The 25,284-nt window shown below is 35.4% G+C and overlaps 1 protein-coding gene across 1 annotated transcript; it reads left to right on the forward strand.

The window, feature by feature from the left end:
- The first annotated feature begins 15,672 nt into the window (after positions 1-15,672).
- On the forward strand, positions 15,673-23,167 carry LOC123555687 (uncharacterized). The gene is made up of 4 exons (XM_053547387.1): positions 15,673-15,780; positions 16,027-16,219; positions 17,145-17,241; positions 22,652-23,167. Exons 1-4 carry the CDS (start codon positions 15,735-15,737, stop codon positions 22,661-22,663), a joined length of 348 nt encoding a protein of 115 aa, XP_053403362.1. The 5' UTR covers positions 15,673-15,734; the 3' UTR covers positions 22,664-23,167.
- The last annotated feature ends 2,117 nt before the right edge of the window (positions 23,168-25,284 follow it).

Raw genomic sequence — 25,284 nt, forward strand, 5'->3', positions numbered from 1 at the left:
TATTTAACTGCTAGAATACAGTATTTCATTAGTTAGCATAAAATAAATGAGTGATAGTTAATTCATGATACCTGATTACCTGGTTATGGTGGTGAAATATTTTTCAAGTTGGAGTGTACACAGAAAACTAAACAGTAATGCAGTCGGGTACACTTTTTGGCAAATAAGTTTTATGAATATATCTTTTCTGGTTTAATGAATTTAAGTTATTTAACCAACTGTGAACCAGCCAATTTTGAAAAATTAGCAAAAAAACAATTATGCAGAGATTTCAAAGCTCTACACAGTAAACTGTAGTCCGGCAGTTGTTCTGATATTTTTATTGCTTAATGTGAATTTTTATTTAACACTTACCTGAACAACTTCTCAGTGCAGATTTTGTTTGTGTTTTTGTACAGATTTAGACATTATGCAACAGACTAGCATCTGTAATATTTTTTCAACACTTGTGCACTTTAGATATGTAGGAATATACGAGGTTTCTGGGAATAATATAAATTATTTCTTTAAAATAATTTCATTTATTTCTTGAGAAATAAGTTTGTTAGTTGCTAAGGAATCGGGATTAATCGGCCTTTATCATTCAGTTGAACTGGTTCTCGTTTTATCAATACAGTACTGATGTGCATGTTCAGCGAGTCGAGAACACAGCCAGTTGTTCAATATAAAAGCAAAAAGCCCGTGCAGATTTCTCACATTGCATCTGAAAGGGCGAATAGACCGTTATTATAAACTGACTGACAGATTTCTCACTGTTCTTCTACACGTCGTTCGGTAAAGATAAACTTGAAGCACATGTAATCTTAAAATTGAGATGCCGCATGAACGTGTTAGACCTAAACGGCAAGGCTGGGAAAGGAAGTACGAAGGTCACAGGCAAGAGCTTTTCATCAGTAAGACGAACAAAATCGTAAACAACAGGAATATCACCATAGGACGAGGGGAGAGAAACAAAAGGCCGGCTGGGAAGAGGTGCGGAATCAGATACCTCCACATGACCTTGGGAGCACGAGGGATCAGTAATGGTGCAAACGTTATTGAAAAGGAAGAAACAGACAGTTGCAAGATGATGCTGGTGGGTGTAATAATAATATTATTGATTTATAAGTATTTTACATGGTTCGGGTATTTCACAAGACTATGTCATTGTTAGAGGTAAAAATTCAAGGAGAGTGTGGCGATGTAAGTATATAGGTCATTTATAGTAGCTCGTCTGTATGGCCAGCAGGTCTAATATTGAACAAAAGGTTACAGTCTGTGGCAAGATGCGCAAATCAAATCATACCTTCAGTAAGCCTTACCAGTGTCTTATTGGCGGCACATCTGCATTTCTCCCTTGAGCAGATTTTCAGAGATGAATATATCAATCTGGCGTTATTGGTCAAAGGGGGCATTTTAGTTATCAAAACGTTTTTAGTAAGAAAGACATTTTAAATTGTCTACCGACAGTCAGATTATAAACACCCAGGCAAGATTAATTCTATATGCAGTGGTCTAAAGCGTTCATTATTTATGCGTCGATATATCTAAGTTCAGAAAATGCTTTGTTACATGTACAAGTTTTAGCATGGCGTGTGCACGGTGGGCAGTTTCGGTTGCGTCGGGCAATATCGCCCGCATCCTGGTCCTAAAACATAATAGACTTGTGGCGGCGATGTATGCAGGTTACGACGCGGCGGAAACGGTTCGGGCGAGTACACGTCACTGCACGTGCAATTACTTCATTAATATTCAAATTTCTCATATGTAGCACATACTTCGCTCCACATTCGGGAGTGTCCTGTAGTCAGTATAACCTTTCAGTAAAGTATCAAAACTCAAATCCCGGGATAATTTGCAAGTAGAGCATTTCAGAGACCTTTTACGGGTCAAGATTTGGGTCGCGCCCGGAGATCAAATGAAATTTCGTCCCAAGAGCTCCAATACTTAAATCAATCTAAGCTCTTTAAAAAAAAAAAAATCGATATAGTTAACTTAGCAAATTCGCCGGTCAAAGTAGGCTATATCGACCCAGAATAACAGCTGTCAAATTTCTAAAATAAGTCAAGATCTAGGTCAAGTGACTTGACATAAAAAAAAACAAAAAAAAAAACGCAAACGCATACCGTTTAGTACGTTTAATAGTCTTCTCTGCTAACACAGACACTGGACTGACACAGAACGTTTTATTTTGATACAGCACTTCCTTTTGGGGAATCGATAACATTGCGAAATTTACTAGGATTTAAAGATGCGCCACAAAATACCTGTATTCTTTTGTATTTCCATGACGGTAATTTTACATGATTTGCATGAAAAGATTGAAATATACAAGTATTTAGTAACAAGTTGACGGTGACATAGATTAGGCCAAGGCAAGGTGTTTAATGTCTTAACACTTTATTTAATTAATGTAACAATATGTACAGAAATTAGTGTATTAAGTTAAACTTGATTTCGAACACATTTGGTTTCTTCAGTGTAAAGTAGTCATTCTATGCTATGTTCTTAAAACTATGATGATAAGAGATTGATTGAATAAGTTTGCAGATGAAGCTATAAACTCATTTATTTTAGGAAAGGCCTTAATTATCCATCATAGCTGTATATTACCTGTAATTTAAGAATGATTTTCATGAAGTTTTCTTGGTTAAAAAAAAAAAAAAAAAAAAAGGTTACTAGGTCAGGTCGTGGTGGCCATTTAAGAATTCTGTGTTGAAATCATACATGAATCCGGGCAAACAACAGAACTATCTAGACGATTTTATTGGTGGTGGTTTTACGACACAAACTCGTTATACGGGCGGCTTTAAATGTATTTAAGAATTTGATAGCAGCTGGCAGACAAAAAAACGAAGGCACTAATGATTTTGGGGTTCAGAGCTTGATTTGTAGGCCTATAGATGGTGGTCCGAATTCTGACCACTACACTTCAGAAAGTAAATTAAAAAAATATAGGAAGTCTGTTTATTTAAAAGCCAAAAAAAACCAAAAAAAAAACCCATCGATTGTTTCACAGAATAATTTTTTCTTTAGGACTACATATGTGTGTAGACTGTTTCGTCTCTGCTTCATCCGACTCATTCTGTTGGCTTAGCAAGCCTATTACAACATAAGGGTTGAGATTTGTTTAAATTTAACAATGTTACTAGGATTCTTGCGATATTACAATCTGTATACCCGTTTTTTAGGACTATTTTTGGATTCCCAAACAGGGCGAACAGTTGTTTTTTTTTTTTTTGTTTTTTTTTTTTTTGTTTTTTTTCGGTAAATGTTTAGGGTGAATGTTTTGAATAAAGGTCATTGGTGTCACGCAAAGTTGCCGGACACGTGTCATAAATACGGCATAACTTCCGATAGAATTGTTCTAGAACTATTATATTATTCCCCATTTATCTAGGGTACCGGCCTGTCGAATGAAGAAATCAAATTCAGTGGCGATATATGTCTGGTGCCTTCATTTAAATATTTTATTCAAAACCAATCACGTGCCTGGTCGTTTTAATGGCATTTGAGATGCCCTGCTTCGCCTTCGGATTGAAAAATTTAAGACATTCTTTATTTAGAACAAAGACGTATAAAGTACACATTTTATTTTTATAGTTTTTTTTTGTTTAGAACTGGTCGGAAATCTCTACCGATTCTCTGATAATGTGTAGCACTGCTTTTAAAAGCATTTGAAATATTCCGTCAATTATAACCGGTAAAAGTATAGCCTATACTTAGTGAATACGTCACTTTATTCATGACGTATGGTTTAGTGTAAGAGTTCTCAACACACTTTATCATAGTTTAACGTTGCCGATTTATCATTTGCATTATTTTCACTAGTATATGAGTGTGTTTTTTCGTTGTTATTAATAAGTAATCTATTACAGGGTTGTCATACAGAATCAAATCCACTTTTGCGGCGGTAGATATATACCTATTTTATTACAGATTTATTATAACTACAAATAAAGTTTGTTTACAGTTGTTTTCACATCGGCCTACTTTGGCAGGCCGCTTATTCAGATTAAGTGTATTGGTGGCTTCAAGCGTCGGCCGGGTCCGGTATTTAGGGAACAGGCTGACCTGACTTTTACGGACAGTATTTGGTTATACGTTTAATAAATTCTAAGACAAATCAGAAAGAGCATCTTATTTTGTTGAAAATACAAAAAGAAACCAGTCTAGTTTGCCCATAGTTCAACTAATTTAACACGATTCTAGGAAATATTAAGATCCTCTTTTTCTTATGGGCAATATCCCCACCCGAGTCAAACATTCGAAAGACCATTTGAAATAGTTTAAGCAATTTCAAAAAAAAAAAAAAAATGTTCATTGCTACCGACGCTTTACATGCTAGAGGTTTAAAATTATGCAAATTATTTCACGATTTGGACACGAATTCAACTTAAACTTGTATGTGTCAAAAGTTGATTGATTTAGGTAAGAATATTAAGTAATATCTAAAATTACGAATTTACTGGTGATTTGAAACTATGTATGTACTTTACACGATTGACGTTTACCGTGTTTTCACGCAAAATGTGCAAGAGATAAAACAGACTTTTCATGACTATCCCCTTCAAAGTTTTAACGTCACAAATAGCCAAACATCGAATTACTTTGTTAAGGCCTATTTTGCCCAAGAATTTTACGGTTTAACCAAATCACATTATATTTTGTTATGCCACAGCAACCTTTTTCCGGTAAAATGGGGTTCTAGATTTATGCTATTGGAGATAAGTGCATCAATACACTAAGTTTGTCCTGTACGTACTGTTCCGTCAGTTTCCGTTCAGGCAGGGTTACAGACTAATCAAAATTGTCCCTTAATTAAGGCTTCTATTAGGTTTGGCAGACGGATGAACTGCCCATTCGTGTTAGAAATATTACAGTATTTTTCGGTAGCACCGCGTGATATTTTCGACTCGAGTGATCGGCTGGCCGTGTGGATTGAATGTTTACCTATATTTTATGCATACGCTATAATTTCGTTCGCGCGGATTCATTGCATTTTGCTTGAGATTTGTCTCGGCTACAGAGATGCTTAATAGAAACTTGTAAATGTCGAATTTTTCTTTGTGTTGATTTTTGGGGGATAAATTTTTGCAAAATTTTTTGTGGCGGAAAAAATCAATAAATCGAGAGGAGACGGGACGCCTGGTGCTTATTAAACAGCTTTCTAGCACTGAGTGTTTGGCGGTAGCCCTTGACTTGCTTCGTGGCATCGTTTTGGTGCGGAGCCGTGGTTAGCTGAGGTCTACTGTCATACATTCGGGTGTGGTCCGTGTGCTGGGTGCCGTCTGCGGTTTTTAGGGGTCATCGCATCGCGTGTTGTCTCATGCTTGCGCCTGGTCTCCTCTCGCTTGAAGATAGAGCGGCCAAAACATGCCAGCTTAACTTTTCAATGTTTTCTCAGATCTGTTGATGCATTTACCTTAGCAGATGTAGAATATATTAATTTAGAAATCAAGAACTTCAAGTCATTTGTTCGTCATAATGTGTTATATGATCTTAAAATATTTAACAGTATAACAATGAGGAAAATAAAAGACATAGAATGGTACATGTTCTTATTTTATTTCGAGTAATATGAAATAATATAAATTATTTCTTTAAAATAATTTCATTTATTTCTTGAGAAATAAGTTTGTTAGTTGCTAAGGAATCGGGATTAATCGGCCTTTATCATTCAGTTGAACTGGTTCTCGTTTTATCAATACAGTACTGATGTGCATGTTCAGCGAGTCGAGAACACAGCCAGTTGTTCAATATAAAAGCAAAAAGCCCGTGCAGATTTCTCACATTGCATCTGAAAGGGCGAATAGACCGTTATTATAACTGACTGACAGATTTCTCACTGTTCTTCTACACGTCGTTCGGTAAAGATAAACTTACCCTCCCGCCACACCCCTATAGTTGCTAATGTAGTAATTTTTATGGTTACCTTAGTTTTTGGTTAAAGACCTGACATTCAGGAGAAATTTGTATCAGATTTGCTGCTTTTTGTATTATACTTTCAGGGTACAGATTTCTTATATGCATTTACTGAAGCTGTCAGTGAGCTGGTAGTGCAACACTGTGAAGTCTCCGATATCCCAATTATAATCATACTCAAAGAAGTTACGAATGAATGTTCTGTTATAGAAGCCAAGTCGAAGGAACTTCAAAGTACCGTAGATACTTCCTGGAAATGAACTTTTGGATCGTTCCCGATTTATGGAATTCAGGTGTATTGTGTTCATAAATAACAGCATTCGTTGGAATGTTTTAACTGGAACTGTGTGCTTTTTTAGGATATCGGAAATTGAATTAATGTTTAAGATATTCTCTTTAAAAAGAATATATAGGAAAAGAAATTACATGAACTTGTGTATTACATTAGCTTAGTTATTTTCATTTATATCTTAGCTTATTTATATATGATAAGGCTCACTGACAGTTATTTCTGTTAAGTAACTTTTATGAATCTGTAATTACAGTGTATACCTTAAATGTTAGGATTGTCGCTCAAATAATGTTGAATAGGGGATCAGGCGAGATACCGAGTTAATTAGATTGCTAAACAATAACCGGTTGGGTGTTTTTTCATTGTTTTGTGGCGATTTATACGGTAGACGCTGAACTAGAGATATACCTATGCGTTTGGTGTGGTGAATTTTATTCGGAACAGTTCAGTGTAATTAGCGTTGTCGTCTTTCAGTTATGGACATGGTCCGCTCAGCTTTGTGAAACTATGTATGCCTTTATCGGAGCCTATCACAAAGACATTGTTGTCTTAAACAGTACACCAAAGGTTGTTCATTGCAAAAGATGCACTTTGCTATTTAAGGTTGTTTGACCTGAAGTTGCTTCGGGTCACTAGGATTTCGTCCTTATAGTACTGGCGAATCCTAGATTGCATTGCGTTGCGTTGCTTGCTTGTAAAGTGGTTGTAGTGTACCACTATAGGCTCTGGTGATGCCTAGGTTGCTTTGCCTTTTGCGTAGTGAAGCTTCTGTAGTGAATAACTACAGTATTAGTGAAGCATATGTTGTGTTGCGTTTTTGCTAAATGAAAACACTTCGTCTGTGGTGCATCACTGGCGATGCCTAGATTGTTTTGCGAAAAGAAGTGTCTGTAATGCATCACTATGGTACTGGTGAGCTCAGGTTGCATTCCGTTGTCCGTAGTGCTTCACTGTAGCGTTGGTGATGCCTATGTTGCGTTGTTTCTTGCGATATGAAGTGTCTGTAATGCATCACAATGGTACTGGTGAGGCCCTGGTTGCATTCCGTTGTCTGTCCGTTGTCTGTAATGCTTCACTATAAAGTTGGTATGTTGCGTTGCGTCTTGCAAGGTGAAGTGTCTGGAGTGCATCAGTTGGTGTTTTGTGTGGTAGGCCCAGTAAGTCCGTTTTTTAGTTTTACTGGCTGAAGCATTGGGCTGTCTCATAAATATTTAACGCGTGCCGTTTTCGTGGACAATAATGCCAATATTGTCGTTCTTGTTTTTAGCACAGACATATATTAAACAGCTTTCTAGCACTGAGTGTTTGGCGGTAGCCCTTGACTTGCTTCGTGGCATCGTTTTGGTGCGGAGCCGTGGTTAGCTGAGGTCTACTGTCATACATTCGGGTGTGGTCCGTGTGCTGGGTGCCGTCTGCGGTTTTTAGGGGTCATCGCATCGCGTGTTGTCTCATGCTTGCGCCTGGTCTCCTCTCGCTTGAAGATAGAGCGGCCAAAAACATGCCAACTTAACTTTTCAATGTTTTCTCAGATCTGTTGATGCATTTACCTTAGCAGATGTAGAATATATTAATTTAGAAATCAAGAACTTCAAGTCATTTGTTCGTCATAATGTGTTATATGATCTTAAAATATTTAACAGTATAACAATGAGGAAAATAAAAGACATAGAATGGTACATGTTCTTATTTTATTTCGAGTAATATGAAATAATTATGATAGTAACTAGTTGTATTTGTATAAATTGTATCTATTTATATCAGATATGTACTAATAAGGGATGAAATAGTATTGTATAGATGTTAATTAATTAAAACTAAAAGGTTACATCACACTAAATGTTCTTTTTATTCTAGAACTCAATTGATAAATACCAATGACAACAATGGCATGTGATAGTTCAAATTTGTATTGCTAATTGTTGCATTGCCACATGTAAATAATTCAATCAAGTTTGCTTAAGTATATCCAGGATTCTTATTGAAATTATGAATGGCGGATTTGGTCATGAGGGACATTATAAACGTCATCAGATGACACTAATGATGTTTGTTCAAACCATAGATTATAAGTATGGAAAGACATACATATAGGAGCGACCAAGAACGAACCTTACAAGAACCCTGGGAAGTCCCTCACTATGGAAGGGGATATCCGCCACTTCACACATTATAGTAGTTGATATTTCAATATGCCAATTCATTTCCCATGTTGCTGTTTAGAAATGCATTATCCCTATTTATTATGTAAATTGTGATATTTTAATTATAATATTACTTTTAATGCTGTAACCAATGGAAATTAAAATGATTCTTATAATTCAGTCATAAGAATTCATATGCAGATATTTTGATAATAATTAAGCATTCAATTTGCTAACTATGCCGTCAATATGTAAATCGTTGAGACAAAAATTAATTTAAAGGACTTTATAATTATGCAATCTGTTTTAATTGTTATTTAGAGCATTTTTGCTAACTTTGTCATTTTAAGTATGCTTAAAATGGCATTGATAAACTTCTTATTCCTATTTTCAATTTTATTCTGAATGACATTCGAGTCATTTCGATTGTATGTTGTCAAGCAAAATTCGTTTCTTTGCGCTAAAATGGACCCTTTTAAGTAAAGGGGAATAACTGGTAAAACAGTAAAATATAATAAACACTCCCCGAACCGGTGTCGACAATATTCTAAGCCCGCCTGCAACCGTTCAATTCTGAAATAAAGCTTAGGTAATTCTTAACATTTAAAATTTTAATGATGACCCCTGGTATCAAAATACACAGTAGTAACAAAGAAGCAGTCAAAGCTCAAACGGGTCAATGTTGATGTCTATTTTTTTTTACTTAGAAAGTGAACCCAGTCCCGTAGTAGGACTACAAAACGGTTGGCCTAAACCCGACCCCTAACCCTGACCTTTAAAAAATCAAACGCACAAAAATGAGGAAGCCGAAAAATCAAAGTACCCAGAATAATGCACTCTTATATTTTCACTTTTCACCATCTCGTTTTTCAGCTCTTAGACTACCAATTTAAATCATAAATAATCTGTAGGGCTTAAAATGATGAACGCGCCCAGGCAAAATCCTGCAGGGGTTACGCAGTCGATATGGAAAAGATCAAGGTCAAATTTGAACAATTTTCCTCTCACTCCTAGGGTCCGGTTGTCGGATATGTCTCTGATATCGATTTTTAGCTCCACTATTTGGAGAAAAGGAGGGCTATACTACTTGTGTCGGCGTCGGCGTGACCCTTCTTGGTTAAAGTTTTTCGGCAACCTTTGTTTTTCTGTCATATCTTTGTAACTATTGCTTATATCTTACTGTAACTTCACATAAACATTGTCCAGTATACAAACAATGTATGTGTAGGGGCTGAGCCCATTATACCCAAGGTCAAGGTCACCAAGCTGTTATACTTAGGTTATTTTTAAGGTTAAAGTTTTTCGGCAACCTTTGTTTTTCTGTCATATCTTTGTTACTATTGCTTATATCTTACTGTAACTTCACATAAACATTGTCCAGTATACAAACATTATATGTATATGGGCTGAGCCCATTATACCCAAGGTCAAGGTCACCAAGCTGTTATACTTAGGTTATTTTTAAGGTTAAATTTTTTTCGGCAACCTTTTTTTTCCTGTCATATCTTTGTTACTTGCTTATATCTTACTGTAACTTCACATAAACATTGTCCAGTATACAATCAAAGTATGTATAGGGGCTGAGCCCATTATACCCAAGGTCAAGGTCACCAAGGTCTTATACTTAGGTGATTTTTACGGTTAAAGTTTTTTCGGCAACCTTTGTTTTTCTGTTGTATCTTTGTTGCTATTGCTTATATCTTACTGTAACTTCACATAAACATTGTCCAGTATACAAACAAAGTATGTGTAGGGGCTGAGCCCATTATACCCAAGGTCAAGGTCACCAAGCTGTTATACTTAGATAATTTTTAAGGTAAAAGTTTTTTGGCAACCTTTGTTTTTCTGTCATATCTTTGTTACTATTGCTTATATCTTACTGTAACGTTACATAAACATTGTTCAGCATACAAACAAAGCATGTATAGAGGCTGGGTCCATTATACCCAAGGTCAAGGTCACCAAGTTCTTATACTTAGGTTATTTTTAAGGTTAAAGTTTTTCGGCAGCCTTTGTTTTTCTGTCATATCTTTGTTACTTTTGCTTATATCATACTGTAAGTTCACATGCACATTGTCCAGCATACAAACAAACTATGTATAGGGGCTGGGCCCATTATACTCAAGGTCAAGGTCACCAAGGAGTTATACTTTGAATTATTTTCATGTTAATTTTTTTCGAAAGCTTTGTTTATAGACATATCTTTGGTACTTTAAAAGACAATGACTTGAAATTAAAAGTATTTGTTTATAATTATCTGCATGTATGGCATGTATGGCTACATACCGCATAACTCTAATTGCGTTTTTGACAGAATTATGCCCCTTTTGTACTATACCTTTTTTGCAGTCTTCGCTTTCTGGATACTACTTTAATGCAATATAAGATAAAGACTTGAAACTTAAAATGTATCTTTGTCATCATCATCTGCTTGTGTGGTAACAATCCCCATAACTCTGATTTGTATTTTTGACCGAATTATGCCCCTTTTATACTTAATTTTTTTTTACAAACTTCGTTTTCTGGACATAACTTTGGTACTATATAAGATAATGACTTGAAACTCAAAATATATATTTATCATCATCATCTGTGGTAACAATCTCAATAACTGTAATGTGTGTTCTTGACAGAATTATGCCCCTTGGTGTATCTTCCTTTTAAAGTAGAGGTCTCTTATTCAGACATATGAGCCGTGCCATGGGAAAACCAACATAGTGGGTATGCGACCAGCATGGATCCAGACCAGCCTGCGCAGTATGGTCAGGATCCATGCTGTTCGCTAACAGTTTCTCCAATTCCAATAGGCTTTAAAAGCGAACAGCATGGATCCTGATCCGCGCAGGCTGGTCTGGATCCATGCTGGTCGCAAACCCACTATGTTGGTTTTCTCATGGCACGGCTCAATTATATTCATTTTACTGTCAAATCCCCGAATAGTGGAGCGCGCTGTCTTACGGACAGCTCTTGTTGTAATCGAAATTAAAGTGTCAAAACCTGTATTTTTCTCGTAGGGGTTGACACTTTTGGCTAGATATTACTGAAAACTACACAATAAAAGACATTCAGAACCCCTTGGCTTGGTCAGACCGGTCTCTAGAAGGGTTCGGGCCCGGGCCTGAGATCAGTTTTATTACAAATGTCATTTTCAATCAAATATTACGACAAAAGTGCTAAAGGTATCTTAATAAAAGTTATGTGTATTTGTAAAACTTTCCAATAACTATTTCATAAAAGTAAAGCACAAGATTTAAACCCGATCCTAAGGGTTGCCCGGGCTCGAATATGTGTGCGAGGTCCAAACGTAAAAAGAAACACGTAAATATACCTAATTTATCTAAAACAAATATATTCAACAACTAATGTAACACGATTTGGTTTATATCTATTATTTCTATCGAAATGAATAGATTCAGGTAAGTTTTGTCAGTCTGTACGATCTGTAGACTTGCTATGGGGACCGTATAACGGTAATTTTTGTCGCATTTTTTCGAAACTTTCATCATTTTCATTTTATTATAAAAACGTTAGGTACAAGATATCAAATTGAAATTTCTTTTAATAAGTAGTAGGAACTATCATTTAAACAAATATGAAAATCATTTTTCCCCGACGGACACACCGTCGGGAACATTTGCTGAGCTTTTGCATTTTTGGCTTGTAAAAAATAAATAGCCATAAAATATGGAAAACATGCTTATATAATTTATTCATTTTGCGTTAATAACTGCAAATAAAAATTTAAAAATTATTTTTAAAAAAAAGTAATATCTTAAAGGTTGTAACAAAACAAATCTGTTTGTCCGTCTGTATGTAATTTAGGATAAAAGCTGTATTTCCGTGTTTTTCATTAACTTCAAAATTTAATTATTGTCGAATGTTCCAAACACAAGATATTTTAATGAAATAACTTTTATAAATTCAATCTAAACATTGTCTAGAAAGATACGTAATTTGTATATGTTTACCATTGAACTGTCTCAAAATGTACAATTTTTCGTGAATACATGCATACTTCATATGAGCCGTGCCATGAGAAAACCAACATAGTGGGTATGCGACCAGCATGGATCCAGACCAGCCTGCGCATCCGCGCAGTCTGGTCAGGCTCCATGCTGTTCGCTTTTAAAGCCTATTGGAATTGGAGAAACTATTAGCGAACAGCATGGATCCTGACCAGACTGCGCTAATGCGCAGGCTGGTCTGGGTCCATGCTGGTCGCATACCCACTATGTTGGTTTTCCCATGGCACGGCTCATATATTAAATTTTGGGATGCACCTTATCGGAAGAGTCATATCTTCATAACCTAAAGCCATTTGTCCGATTTTAGAAAACGATACCTTTTTGCAAAGGGCCAGCCAAAAGCCACAGGAAACGGGCCAAATATGAACTTTTCAGAGCAGTTAAGGCAGTCCAGTGACCCCATTTGAGCAATTCTCACGGCTCTCCAGTTCGGCCCAGCTTAGTCTTGGCCTGCACCATATTTCATAAGACAAATTTGGTCACATTCTGAGACCTGTCCTGAGCCCTGATGGTATCAAATGTAAGTTATCTGAATGTAAAGCTTAGATATCTACCAACATAACCATACATGGTAGAGGTAGGTACCCGGGATGTACAGACTCGAACAAAAGTCAGAATCTAGTCAGAACTTAGGTACACGAACATCGTGTTACTTTGTAGCCAGGACCCTTACCTAGTCGACGATGCATAAAACTGGTACATGTTTTGGCGAAATGGAATTCAGCTGTTTCAAAGCCATCCAGACATGGTAAAAAGCCGTATTTTCTATGTTGGAGGCATACTAGTATTTGAAGCCATATATGACATGCCCTGACCTCTAGGGCTATCATAGGTACTAAAACAGGGTATCAATCGATAGCCAGGACTTACACCTATACAACCATGTAGGATATATGTATATTTCTTAGGCATAATGGCTCAAATCCGGTCGAAAATCTCTTATGGTCAAAATACGAAGCTAGAAGACCATGATTGTATAATGCATGTATATATCATGGTCATAGGCATCCATAACTGCACATCAATGTATGATAAAGCCTTTCAAACATGGTCAAAATTGACATTTCTTAAATTCGAACACTTCCTGGTGACCTTAAATGGCCTGCCTCGACCCTTATGGGTACGTCAGATACTCAAACTTGGTCTCATTCGATAGCCAGGACTCGTAACTGTATAACCATGCCTATGATTTATGTATATTTCTTTGGCATAGGGGTCAAACCGGGTCGACAATCTTTTAGAAATGGTCGAATACATAGCCTTATTTAACTGCACCAGGAAGGTCTAATACGTATCAGTTGTCCCAGACTGCACCACGGCTGTAGGTATAGTGTTGGTTAACCTGAATATTTCACTGTCGATTACGGCAGCCCTGTGTCTTTGCAGTAGTGCACAGTTTTTCTGTTTAGAACAAATCTCCTTTAATATAAGGGGCTATTTATTTTTAACTTTGTTGTCCACTTGTTCAATAAAACGTGTGCACACAAGCTCATGTTTCTCCCCCACCCCCTGTATGGAGTCGTTGTAGGTGTGGTACTGAAAACTCTCAAAAGAGGTCCTGGTTTGTTTTTTGTTTTTTTTTTTGGTGGATACAGACAAAATTTAACCACTACACACCCCGGACAAAATCCCACGTGCTCGATTTGAGCAAAGCGGACAAATCCTTTTTCTTCTTTTTTTTTTCAATCAAATCTAAATTTTCACTTCATTCCGTTTAGAATCGATAATTATTATCTTAAAATTCAAGATAAATGTTCATTCGTTGAGACTACAACATGTTACATATGCTCATATCAAATCTCGCAGCAAGCATGTCATTTAGATAACAAGCATAAGTTACACACTTGAACTTGCATTTCTTGGTAATGCTCATCATTATGGTCCTTCAACGCATTTGATATCTTGACAAAATATGTTACATTAGATTAATGTATAACTGTCAGTCTGTTACTAACGTGATTTTTAAACTATTAATCTTTTTTCATTTTAAAACTCATTGGAGATTTTCGGCGTGAAGACAGTTATCTCAAATGAACACATCGTGTCGTCTTTGGTATACACCTGTCCACATACTTTGGGTTTACCACACATCTGCTGGTCCGTCTGTGCTAATTACCTTACAATCAACAACTACAACATAATTACTGATAAGCTGAACATGGGAGTAGAATTGACAAGTTTCCGAGTTTATTATTAAATTTTCAGTATGTACATAGCATAAACATGAGATTCACATTCTAATAAATAACAATAATAATAAAGACACATGATCAATAGAGGACAACTCTTATTCAAAAAAGTGAAGGAATCATAATTAAGGTTGTATTCAAAATCGATACAGTAATTTATTACATTTTATCAAATTCAGTAATTAAGATCCAACATTTGGTTCTAATTTTAGTGCCTCGTTACCTATTCTTAGGAATATCAGAAATGATAATAAATAGGGTCTAGCACTTTAAACTAAACCATACTAAGAACATTCTTTGTCACATTACTGGATATTTTATTTGACTAGATCTAGTGTGACTTTTATGCATGTTGGTCGAGCTCTGAATTGTTGAGTAGTCGCATTGGTGGGACCAGAGACAACAACTCGAAAAATAAATATTTGAGCCGCGCCATGAGAAAACCAACATAGTGCGTTTGCGACCAACATGGATCCAGATCATCCCGCGCAGTCTGGTCAGGATCCATGCTGTTCGCTTTCAAAGCCTATTGAGAAACTGTTAGCGAACAGCATAGATTCTGACCAGACTGCGCGGTACTCTTGAATAAAATCATTGTCGTTTAGATGCGTATTATTATATCACGAGGACGCATCTGAACGACAAACAATTATTTATTCAGCGACAAATCACTAAATGAGATATATTATTTCTTAAGCAAGATATCGTTCAACACTTCCGTCAAAGAATTGTGCACTAAAATGTGTTCTGTATCTTTTAGCAAAATGTCGTTCAACACTTCTGTCCAAAAAAAAATGTTCACTAAAAAGTGTCTTCAATATATCTCTAGAGCTGTCATCTATATCATCCTACACAACCTCTTGCGTACCTTGTACGAGTGCGTACCGAGTTTAGTACATTGTATGTATTCTGCATAAAAATACAAAATATTTCTAATGGATTGATAATATCTGACGCACATTCCTGCTGGAAGAATTCTGTTGACAGTTTACTATGCAGCACAATTGAATTTATATCAAACTTGAGTCGGTATGTAAGTAACAATAAAACATAGAAAAAATTTGAACGGCCGAAATATAAATTGTCTGTCGCCGGTTTTGACTATCTTGGCACATGTAAGCTTTGCACCTTGTACCACTTCATTTCAACTTCATTTCACATACGCCCATCTTAATATACCAACATGAGATACATACTTTTGGGCATTTTATTGTGTCTTGGAGTTTCTGGTTTGTTGCCTCTTATTTTATTATTAATTTTGAATTAATATGAAAAAATAGTATTTTCATTTGCAAATAAGCAAAAAAAAAAAAAAAAAAAAACAACAACAACAGCAACTAAACGTAGAAGTACATGAAATCTAACCGCAAAATAGTTTTCATGCCGACTTAAAAATACAATAGATGTACAATGAACATTGAACATTAAAACAAATGATTACATGCAATGTTATAATTTTCTATTTATGTTATAAGCATATGAGGAATATGGAGACTATCAAGAATATGGAAATTATGGAGAAAAAGTTTGTGAAGTCGATGTATTAAGACATTCAAGACATGAAGTTGACAACGAATTTTGCGAGCATGGATGTTGCGGAGATCCTGTGCATCATGACAGGAGATGTTGCGATTCCGGAGGAGGAAATACAAATACAAATACAAATACGTGAGCCATTTTACTTCTATTTTCAGTACTCTATATAAAAAAATAAAGGCCTAGGTGGATTAGGAAGAAAAAAAAACCTTTCTAAAGAGAAGAAATCACGTTTTTGTTCTATAATCTGCATTAAAATGGATTTCGGCTCAATGATTGTCCTCGAATTCACATTTAACAGTCCGATACTTTCTACAAATTCCCCAGTATTTGTTTTTGTTTCTTTATTTTTGGCGTGGATGGGCGGGGTAGGGATTGGGGGGGAGGGGGGGCACATAGAAACCCATATTTGCATTAAGAAACCTTGATGTTGTTCCGGTTTGTTATCATCGTATAATGGCTCAAAAAGTGTTTTAGATATGATATGTTTTTACAGATTTATTTATAACCAGCAAAACAGCAGTCCGTAAATTCCGTGTGGCGCCCATTACATGGATTCAGGGTTGTTATATTTTCTGGTCCTTTGAGGGCATGAGCGGTGTTGCTCTTTTCACTACTTGTCGTAAACCCTCAATCAAACCGAGTCTGCTATCCAAATGATCTTTTTTTTTATAGATTTTATCATTTTATTTCCTATGCTAACATGCCGGTTCTAAAATGCTTTAGTTTTTGTAGTTGCTCTTTAATCCTTAGCCTGCTGGTGGCAATTGATTCTGCCTTTGCGACCAGTGCAGACCAAAATCAGCCTGCACATCCGTGCAGTCTGATCATGGTCTGCACTGTTCGCCATTCAGTCAGTATTTTTTGGTAAGCACCCCTTTTAACAGTTAATGGTACTGTCCAAATTGAAAGATGGACCAGTCCATTTTAAAAATTTAGCAGGCTAAGGGTTAAAGATAATATTTGCATGTATACCAATGTCTCGGTTGAACAAAAATCTAAAATGTGAAGTTTGACGCCACGACCAGTTCAGTGTATGAATCTGTATTTTTTTTAGGAATGTAAACTTTAATCTTGGAATGTACCTAGGAGTAGGAGGTGGTAGTACCGGATTTCTTATTATGATATGCATCTGTTGTTATTGCTATAAAAAGGTGAGAATATTTCGAACTTACGTGCAATAATTTACACGAAAGTAGTCCATGAGCATTCATTTTCAAATATTTCAACCGAGTTGTATGTCCACTGAATCGGGTGAGTATTTTTCACAGGTGAAAGTAACTAGGATACAATATTGGTCCATGAGCCATATACTCTAATATATATTACAAAATGATTGTTTTCTAAGACACGAATGCCGTAAAGTCATTTTGTTGTTGTTGTTTTTCCGCCCTGTGACAATGACAGAGCCATTAGCAAGGTCAAAACAGCATTTTGACACGAACATTGCTTCCAGGTTCGCAATATCTTTTTGGCGTAGCTGTATAACACAGATTTTGACCTATAATCTATAGTAATCGAGACACGGGACAACTGCACGCTGAAAGATAGCCTATTTTTACTAATTCTTAAATGGTAATGAAAATCAGAAGCCACATATTAAATGGACGATATTTAGTAGTTTTGTTACCCAGACTAAAATGATTTTTGTAAATTTAGTCTTTAGTACTTGAATTTATCATCGCAGAAGGAATAGAAAGTAATCTTTTTTCCCCGTTGCGTACCTCGCTTACAGATGAACGAGTTGTGGCTAGTTGTAACTTCGAGTCAGTGTACGTGGTTTCGCACTCCCGGGAAATTCATGTTCTTCGTGAAAATAAAGCAGAACGTTTAACAATTCTTTGTTATTATTTCACGAAACTGAGTTATCCCCTACATAATTTGACACCAGAGGTCGTTCCTCACTGGAGTCTCGCTCTGGTAAATGCAGACGAAAACGATAACAACACCAGTGGAGGCCAGTAGGCCAGCTGAAAAATCTTAAATTTCAAAAAAAATATTGACTCTGCAAAAAAACAATAATGTGCAGATTAAATTGAAAAATCACCATTCCATCATATACCTTTAGGACACCGGAATCTCGCCAGGCATATGTATGTTTTTGACAACAGAAAATGGCGCCACTCGACCTCAAGCTATTTTTGGAAGTGAAGAAAATGAAAGAAGATATGCTAAACTTGAAAACGAAAGGTCGCCTTTGCATTGGCCGATAGTCAGGTGTCACGCGCAGTGGTCAACCCGTCAAGATGATGCACGTGGACTTCTTCTTTTTTTGATGGGTATATAATGACACGTTCAGACAACATAAAAAAGACCTTTTGAACGAAGTTCCAAAAATCTCTATACTCTTGCTCCGTTACGTACCCCTGTTGTAAATTTTGTGTTAATTCCAAGTTCAAATATGTTTTCGCAGACAAAAAGCTGACATGTCGTGCTAAAGCCCAGGTATTTTAAAAATTGCTAAAAAGGGATGAAAATTGACCCCCTCCCCCACCAAAAAAAATGTATACGTGAATACATTTAGACGGAATTTCGAGTGACCCCTGACTATAGACCAATGCAAATGCGACTAGTTTTCAAGTTTAGCGTTTTTACTTTCATTTTCTTTACTTCCGGAAAAAGCTGAAGTCTGACATTATTTTCTGCGTTGTCAAAACATAAATATGTTTGCCATGACTGCATAAAGATGTAGGATTTGTAAACCTTGGTGTTTGTTTTCGACATTTTTAACACGATTTACGAAAACAGACGTTTGAGACAAAAATAGTTATAAATAGAAATCTATATGCATTTTAGGAAATCTATAGATGCATATCCAATTTTTTTTGACTGCATATCCTGTTTATTTTTCATATTTCCATGCACAGAAAGTTCGTATATCTACGCCATTCAACTGTCTTTAAACTTTAAAATGTATATGGCTCATGGACCCATTATAAAAACATATTAATGTATTAAGTAGTTACTTTAAAAAAATCTTTAGAAAGTTGCAATACTACAGGTGTTGTTCTCCACTAAGTGGTGTGGTATGTGTCGTGAATAGTTTTGTTTCATTTATAAACAAGAAATATCTTTAAAAATGATGGTCGGCGAATTGTAATAAGGAAAGAAGTTTATGAATTTTTGATCTAACATTCATCTTTCATCTAACATTTTTCAAATTGCAAAACTAAACACCGCACTTTAACAATTTAAATGGTTCTCTTTTAATTTTTCGCAACGGTTTCGTAGGGTTGCAATTTTGTTTCGTTTATCCTTAGACGAATAATTACAGCAGTAGTTTAATGAAGATTCTTGAAGCCGTTCATGAGAAGAGGTCATTAAACGTGTTTATATTTTTAGCTAAATTGGTCCCTATCCCCATTTGTAACAAAATAGCAGGAGACCTTACGATATTGTTACACATCGAGTTTGATAAAAATCCATTACATTTTAGTGGTTAATGCGAAGAAAGGCATATCTACTTTTAGCTATAGTGGACCCTAATAATGCCCAAGTTCCTATATAAATAAATTTGGAAGAGGACCTTATAATGATGCTCCAGATCAAGTATGACAAAGATCCACCAAGCTGTTCATGAGACGCTGTATAAAGGCATTTCTAGTTTTAGCTCTAGCAGCCCCTAAAAGGGGTCAAATGTCCCAGCTGAACAAAGTTGGCTGCGGGCCTAATAAAGATGCTACAAATCAAGTTTGATTACAATACATGAGAAAAAATCAATTAAAGGATTTTTTTATTTATTATTTTTATTTATTTCTAAAATAGGCCAACTGATCCCGCTTTAACAAATGCATATTCGCTATTCATGAATCTTTGGACAATGACGTCACACCTATAAAAAAAGTGAAGGTCAAGCAAAACATACAATTGTAATTATTTCAATATTTCTGTTTCATAAGCAAAGTTTGACCGTAGTCATATCACATAGATAAACTGTATGCAGCGTACCTTCATTTCAGTGTAATGAGATTCAGTCATTATATAGCATATATATATAATAAAACAGATTTCAACTGAGTTCAATATTTGCATACCATACTAAAGAAAAATATTCATATATAATAAATCAGTTAAATAATTTATAACAAATATATCAAAGCAAACAAGTATTCATTTTAATATGCAATCTAAATAAGTCACAAAAGCAAGAAACCTTTTCATATACAGATGACAATTGTAACAAGGAAAATCTTTTAAAAAGCACTTCTCTACATAAAAGACTCTTATCACACCCTTATTCATGTGATACGCAGACCGTATTCAGCTCTTTCTTTAATTTGATATATGTTGATATTTGAACAGGTTTTTATCATATTTATTAAACTTACTTATCATTTTGAAATATATCAATATTCTTGCTAAATATACTGAGCCAAAGTTAGCTTTAAAACTGTGAACAGCGTCGTTTAGGATAAACGCTTTGTCTACATTTCACTCAGCGTAGCACAATCAACAGAGTGAAAGAAATTGACACTCTCGTCCAATCAGGCAGAGTGTTTAATCTCCATTTTGATAAATTATCTATAATGCGTTATCAAGTAGTTTGATTTGCAAACTGAAGTCACGTGGCATAGGTAACGAAAACGAATTTAGACGGCGTTCGCCGAAAAAGTTGAGCCATAAAGTTTTTGCATACTAATAAATCGAGAAAAATGATATAATAAACTAAAAGCATGCAGTACCACGTATATTGTACCGTCACGTTCCGAGTGAATTATGTTATAATAATCATCAGTGATCTCATTGCCTTGCAATACAAATGAACTTCAAACGAAAATAAATTTAAATCTGGCGAGATTTTTAATTAAAAAAACAAATTATGTGACTTTTTGTGCAACTTCCATACGTTATCAAAAAAAATCTGGAAGTTAAAGAAATGCCGACAAGATTTTTGAAATATGTTACAAAAAATAGCAAGAGTTGCGTTGGAAAAGCTTTCAAAAGCACTTCAGTTTTTATATTTTCGATTCATTTTTGTGTATAGGTAAATCGCATTAATAAGGCCGACACGACGAACACCAGTTTAAGTTGGTCATAGCGTGCAATTTAGGCCGTATTATCAACTTGGAGGTGCAAGATATCCTGTGTATATGAAGATTATCGCAATTCATGTTTGCCAAACTTAGATAAAGATGCAACTGAATTAAAACTTGTCACTTTAAACGACCTGAGTTTCTTTTCAATAGAAAGATATGATAATGTAAGCAGTCTTAGTAAAATAGTTTATCTGAAGAAAATAGTTCAGCATTTCAAAGTTTTTGTCAAAAGAGCTCCGTCCCTGGCGGCCATTTTTTGACCAGTCGCAAGGGTTAAATATTCTTAGTTCTAAAGTTATCTGAAACATAACTGCTGAATTCCTTTAAACGTGGGGCTGCAAATTAAAAGGAAGTTTTCACAGTTTTCCATATAGATACGATTTTCTGGGAAAACCCTCGTATATAAGAAAACTAGTTGCAAACCCTGCTGGTCATGTTTAAAATAGGTTCAGTGATTGAGTTCTGCTCAACCCATGGCTAAAAAGCGTAGACGGTAACCTGCATTTTCCGTTACCGTCCACGAACAGACTCTATCAAACCGAGCTGGCAACAGTGTTGGTCGACCGGTGGGTTTCCATTTTTTTTTCCTGTTTTCTTACGCCTTTTAAGGTTTCCAGTTGAAGGGTCCATGCAGTTAGGTACCTTTCTCCATTTAGTAGAGATGTTGGGAAAACGCTTTTTTTTGTAATATTTCGGTTAAATGTGATATTTTCCAAAGTAATTGCAGTTATAGATGGTATACTATTTAAACAGTCATATTACAAAGTTTCGTTTATTTTGCACTATTTATATCATTTTTTATAACAAAAAATCTTGTTTTTTTGTCGATTATGTTTATGCAACAAGGGTTCTACAAGCCCATGGAGTTTGGACCATTGCTGAATTTAAACCGTGATTTGCGAATCATTTTTACCTAGAATATATTTATGAAATATTATATTAATTTCACAGACTGTTATAATTACTGATATGGTCAATTTATATTAGCCTTGTGTTCTTTTTATTATCCGAAACAGCCATCAAAGCCCTGAACTCTCTGATATTTACTCATTGTGGAGTTAGACCCAACGTTGCATACGTAAAATGCCATTTTTAACTCTTAAACAGAAGAATACGCTGCTGGGGGATTTAATCAGGTGCGGAAGGCTCTTTTTTACGTAACAAATGCCCTCACTTCATTTTGACCAAAAATGGAGATAGGTACATTTTTGCACGGACCACATCGATTATACGGAAACTGGCAAATCGGAATAATTTGAGGATTCTTTCTAAAAGGTCAATTTTTGACTATAACACCAAAGTTATTTGGTAGATGATGTTTAATAAAAATTACGAAACGGTCGTCTACTCTGGCATTGTGTAACAGATTAGCGTATTTATCAAAGTGTGTCTGAACAGTTTGTCTCCATAAGTCTGCGTATTCCGCGGATACGCGAGACTTGGAATTGTCCACGCGAAGGAATAAAAATGTTCGCCAAGGTGCTTGTTGTTCTCAGTAACTTAATTATAACACCATTATTTTTTTCAGGTCTGCAAGTGAATGGCTATGTGATCGGCCGGACGACTCGTGTTTACACAACATGTTTGATATTAACTATAAAAATATTTTTGGAACCTTTGCATCGACATTATGAGATAATGTTTCATATAGTATTTTAGTGCTACGTACTAATTGAACATGTCGTTATACATATACTGTATGACACAGTTAAATATATTATTAATAAGATACTTTTAGTAATATGTAAATGTTTTTGTGGAGATTAAATAAAAATAAATGTATAAAGGAAATAGTACTCATTATTCGCTTTTCTACATTTAAGAAATAGTATATTGTGAAATCATTAATATTCGTGGGGGACTAATTTTCGTGGATTTCGTGGTTGAGTCAACCCACGAAATTTAATCCCAACGAACAAGTAAAATTCCCACTCATTTTATATTCAAAAAATGAAATCCACGAATTCATATCCCCATGAAATTGCCGTTTTGACCAAAACCACGAAATTTCATGCCCACGAAATTAAATGATTTTACAGTATCCCATTTTGTGATTTGTCGTTGAATAAATTCAATGTTTGGAGTTCAGATGCCGGAAGGAATTATAACATGCGGGCGCAGTGTAGGTGTTTGGTTTGAAGGCAAAGGAAGCATCTGGCTGAATTTACATTTAAAATATCTTCAGGCATCTTTTATTTTCTTTTGTACTGTTTGTGTGAGACCTCAGAAATATACAAGGTCGGGAGATTTACAATACAAATGTACATGTATTTCATTTTTCAATTTTTTGAGGGCTCTGTCACGCCTTATCTTATGGTTATATGTATTATGGTTAAGATTGCATCATCAATATACATTGTAGACCCTAGGACCAAGTGTTGGACGTCGATGGAGGTGATTGACATCAAATGATCCGAACAGCTCTCTACCAGGTGAGCTGAAAGTAAATAGGATATACAAGTTTACCATAGGGAAGCAAGATCATATTTGATTTTATCAAAAATTATATTGAAAGAAAGTACAAATATTGCAGATTACTTCAATAACTTAATAAATATTGTCAGATAATGCTTTTGATGTCATTTGACTAGTTAAAGAATTTTCCCTTCTATATTTCAATGGGCGTAAATTGACCGATAATGGCTAATCGATACACTCGATAAGCCGTTTTCAAGGGAGAAAAATTCGCCAATAAGCCAGCAAATTGGCTTAGATTTCTGGGTATGGCATACCATAACATCTATATAAATATAAAATGACCATCTTGTAAAATTTTGGTTGCAATGTCTGTTTTATACTGCCAAAAATACCAGGTAAGTATTTACGCTAGTTATTTAACATAAATCCAACAACAAATTAAATCTGTTACCTCTTTCAGTAGAGTAAATACGACAATAAGACATTGACCTGGTCAATCTATTAGGATTCGATGTGTGAATTCATTGCATATAATTATCAAGAAAAAAACTATATACAAATGTCCCGTCGTCTGTAACAAGATGTGTAACTCATTAAAAAGCATGTACCGTCAGTCATGTGTCTTAAACTATCGATAGCATCATCAAAAGCACTATCTTGGGGACAGCAACTGATAAGAAAATGTTGGACTTAAAAATCATCATTCCCATGATCACAATGACCTTGATGCTATATTGACCATACGTACTGACAATGACCTCACACAGGTACTGACCAAAGTTTACCGAAACGCATTAAGAACGCACACCTAACTCGACTCCAAAAAGTTGAAGTTTTAAGCAAAAGTTAATCATTTTTTGCAGGCTTAGGACTAGCAGCCAAAGAGCATGCGTAAATTTAATGTAGAAGAAATTAAAAATCACGTGGTCACAGAATAACAAAACTTAAATATAGGCCACACCAAATTAATTTCTTGGTCATCGGAATTATCCCCAAAAAATAGGAGCGAGCGAGCGAAATAAAAATAAAAACATATTTTTTTGGATTTCACCTACTTTTGGAGCGGGCGAGAAGCGATCTGCAGAGAAAAAAAACCTTGTCACAAGAATCAACAAGCACTGTCAAAACATACCAAAAAGGTTTGGAAATAGATAAAAGAACCAAATATCCTTAAATATTATGGATATAATGACACTTTCCCAAAATTACATGGCAGCCACTCAACACCTTACTCCAATATATCTATCTGTATGTTTATTGGGACAGGCTATATTGTAATTTTATGTCTCTGGCTTTACGTAACTTTTGGAATAAGTAAATGTGCGGATGTCAAATGCTTGAACCCTTAATAAACTCAAAAGCATGTATTTTACAAAAGTCAGATTGTATTTTACAAACACATGCATATAGTTCCATTGCCCTTACCATAATTTTCCTAAAATGCACAAGCAGACTACACAGCAGACTTGTTCAATTTTTATCACATGATTTTACCCATTTTCGGTCTCCGGGTAATTTATGCATATCATGGATTGATGGACTGAGGGAAAGTATTAAAGAGAACTTAATTCTTTCCGTCTATACAAAAAGTTGAAATTCACTCGAAACCAATATAATTTTGATTGGCATTTTAGAATGGACAAATCATGTGTGGATATTCAGAAACTGTATTTGATAGGAGTCTTTTTTACGCCTGAGACCCTACTACCTTCTTGTTGAATAGCTAACAGGATAATGTGTAAT

Source organism: Mercenaria mercenaria, chromosome 7 (assembly GCF_021730395.1).
Source record: "Mercenaria mercenaria strain notata chromosome 7, MADL_Memer_1, whole genome shotgun sequence".
NCBI classification, from domain to species: domain Eukaryota; kingdom Metazoa; phylum Mollusca; class Bivalvia; order Venerida; family Veneridae; genus Mercenaria; species Mercenaria mercenaria.

Coding starts and splice junctions, on each gene's coding strand:
- LOC123555687 (XM_053547387.1), top strand. CDS start 15,735: ATGAGATACATACTTTTGGGCATTTTATTGTGTCTTGGAGTTTCTG. Junction 15,781..16,026: donor ATTGTGTCTTGGAGTTTCTG/GTTTGTTGCCTC, acceptor TTATGTTATAAG/CATATGAGGAATATGGAGAC. Junction 16,220..17,144: donor ACAAATACAAATACAAATAC/GTGAGCCATTTT, acceptor TATTTTTTTTAG/GAATGTAAACTTTAATCTTG.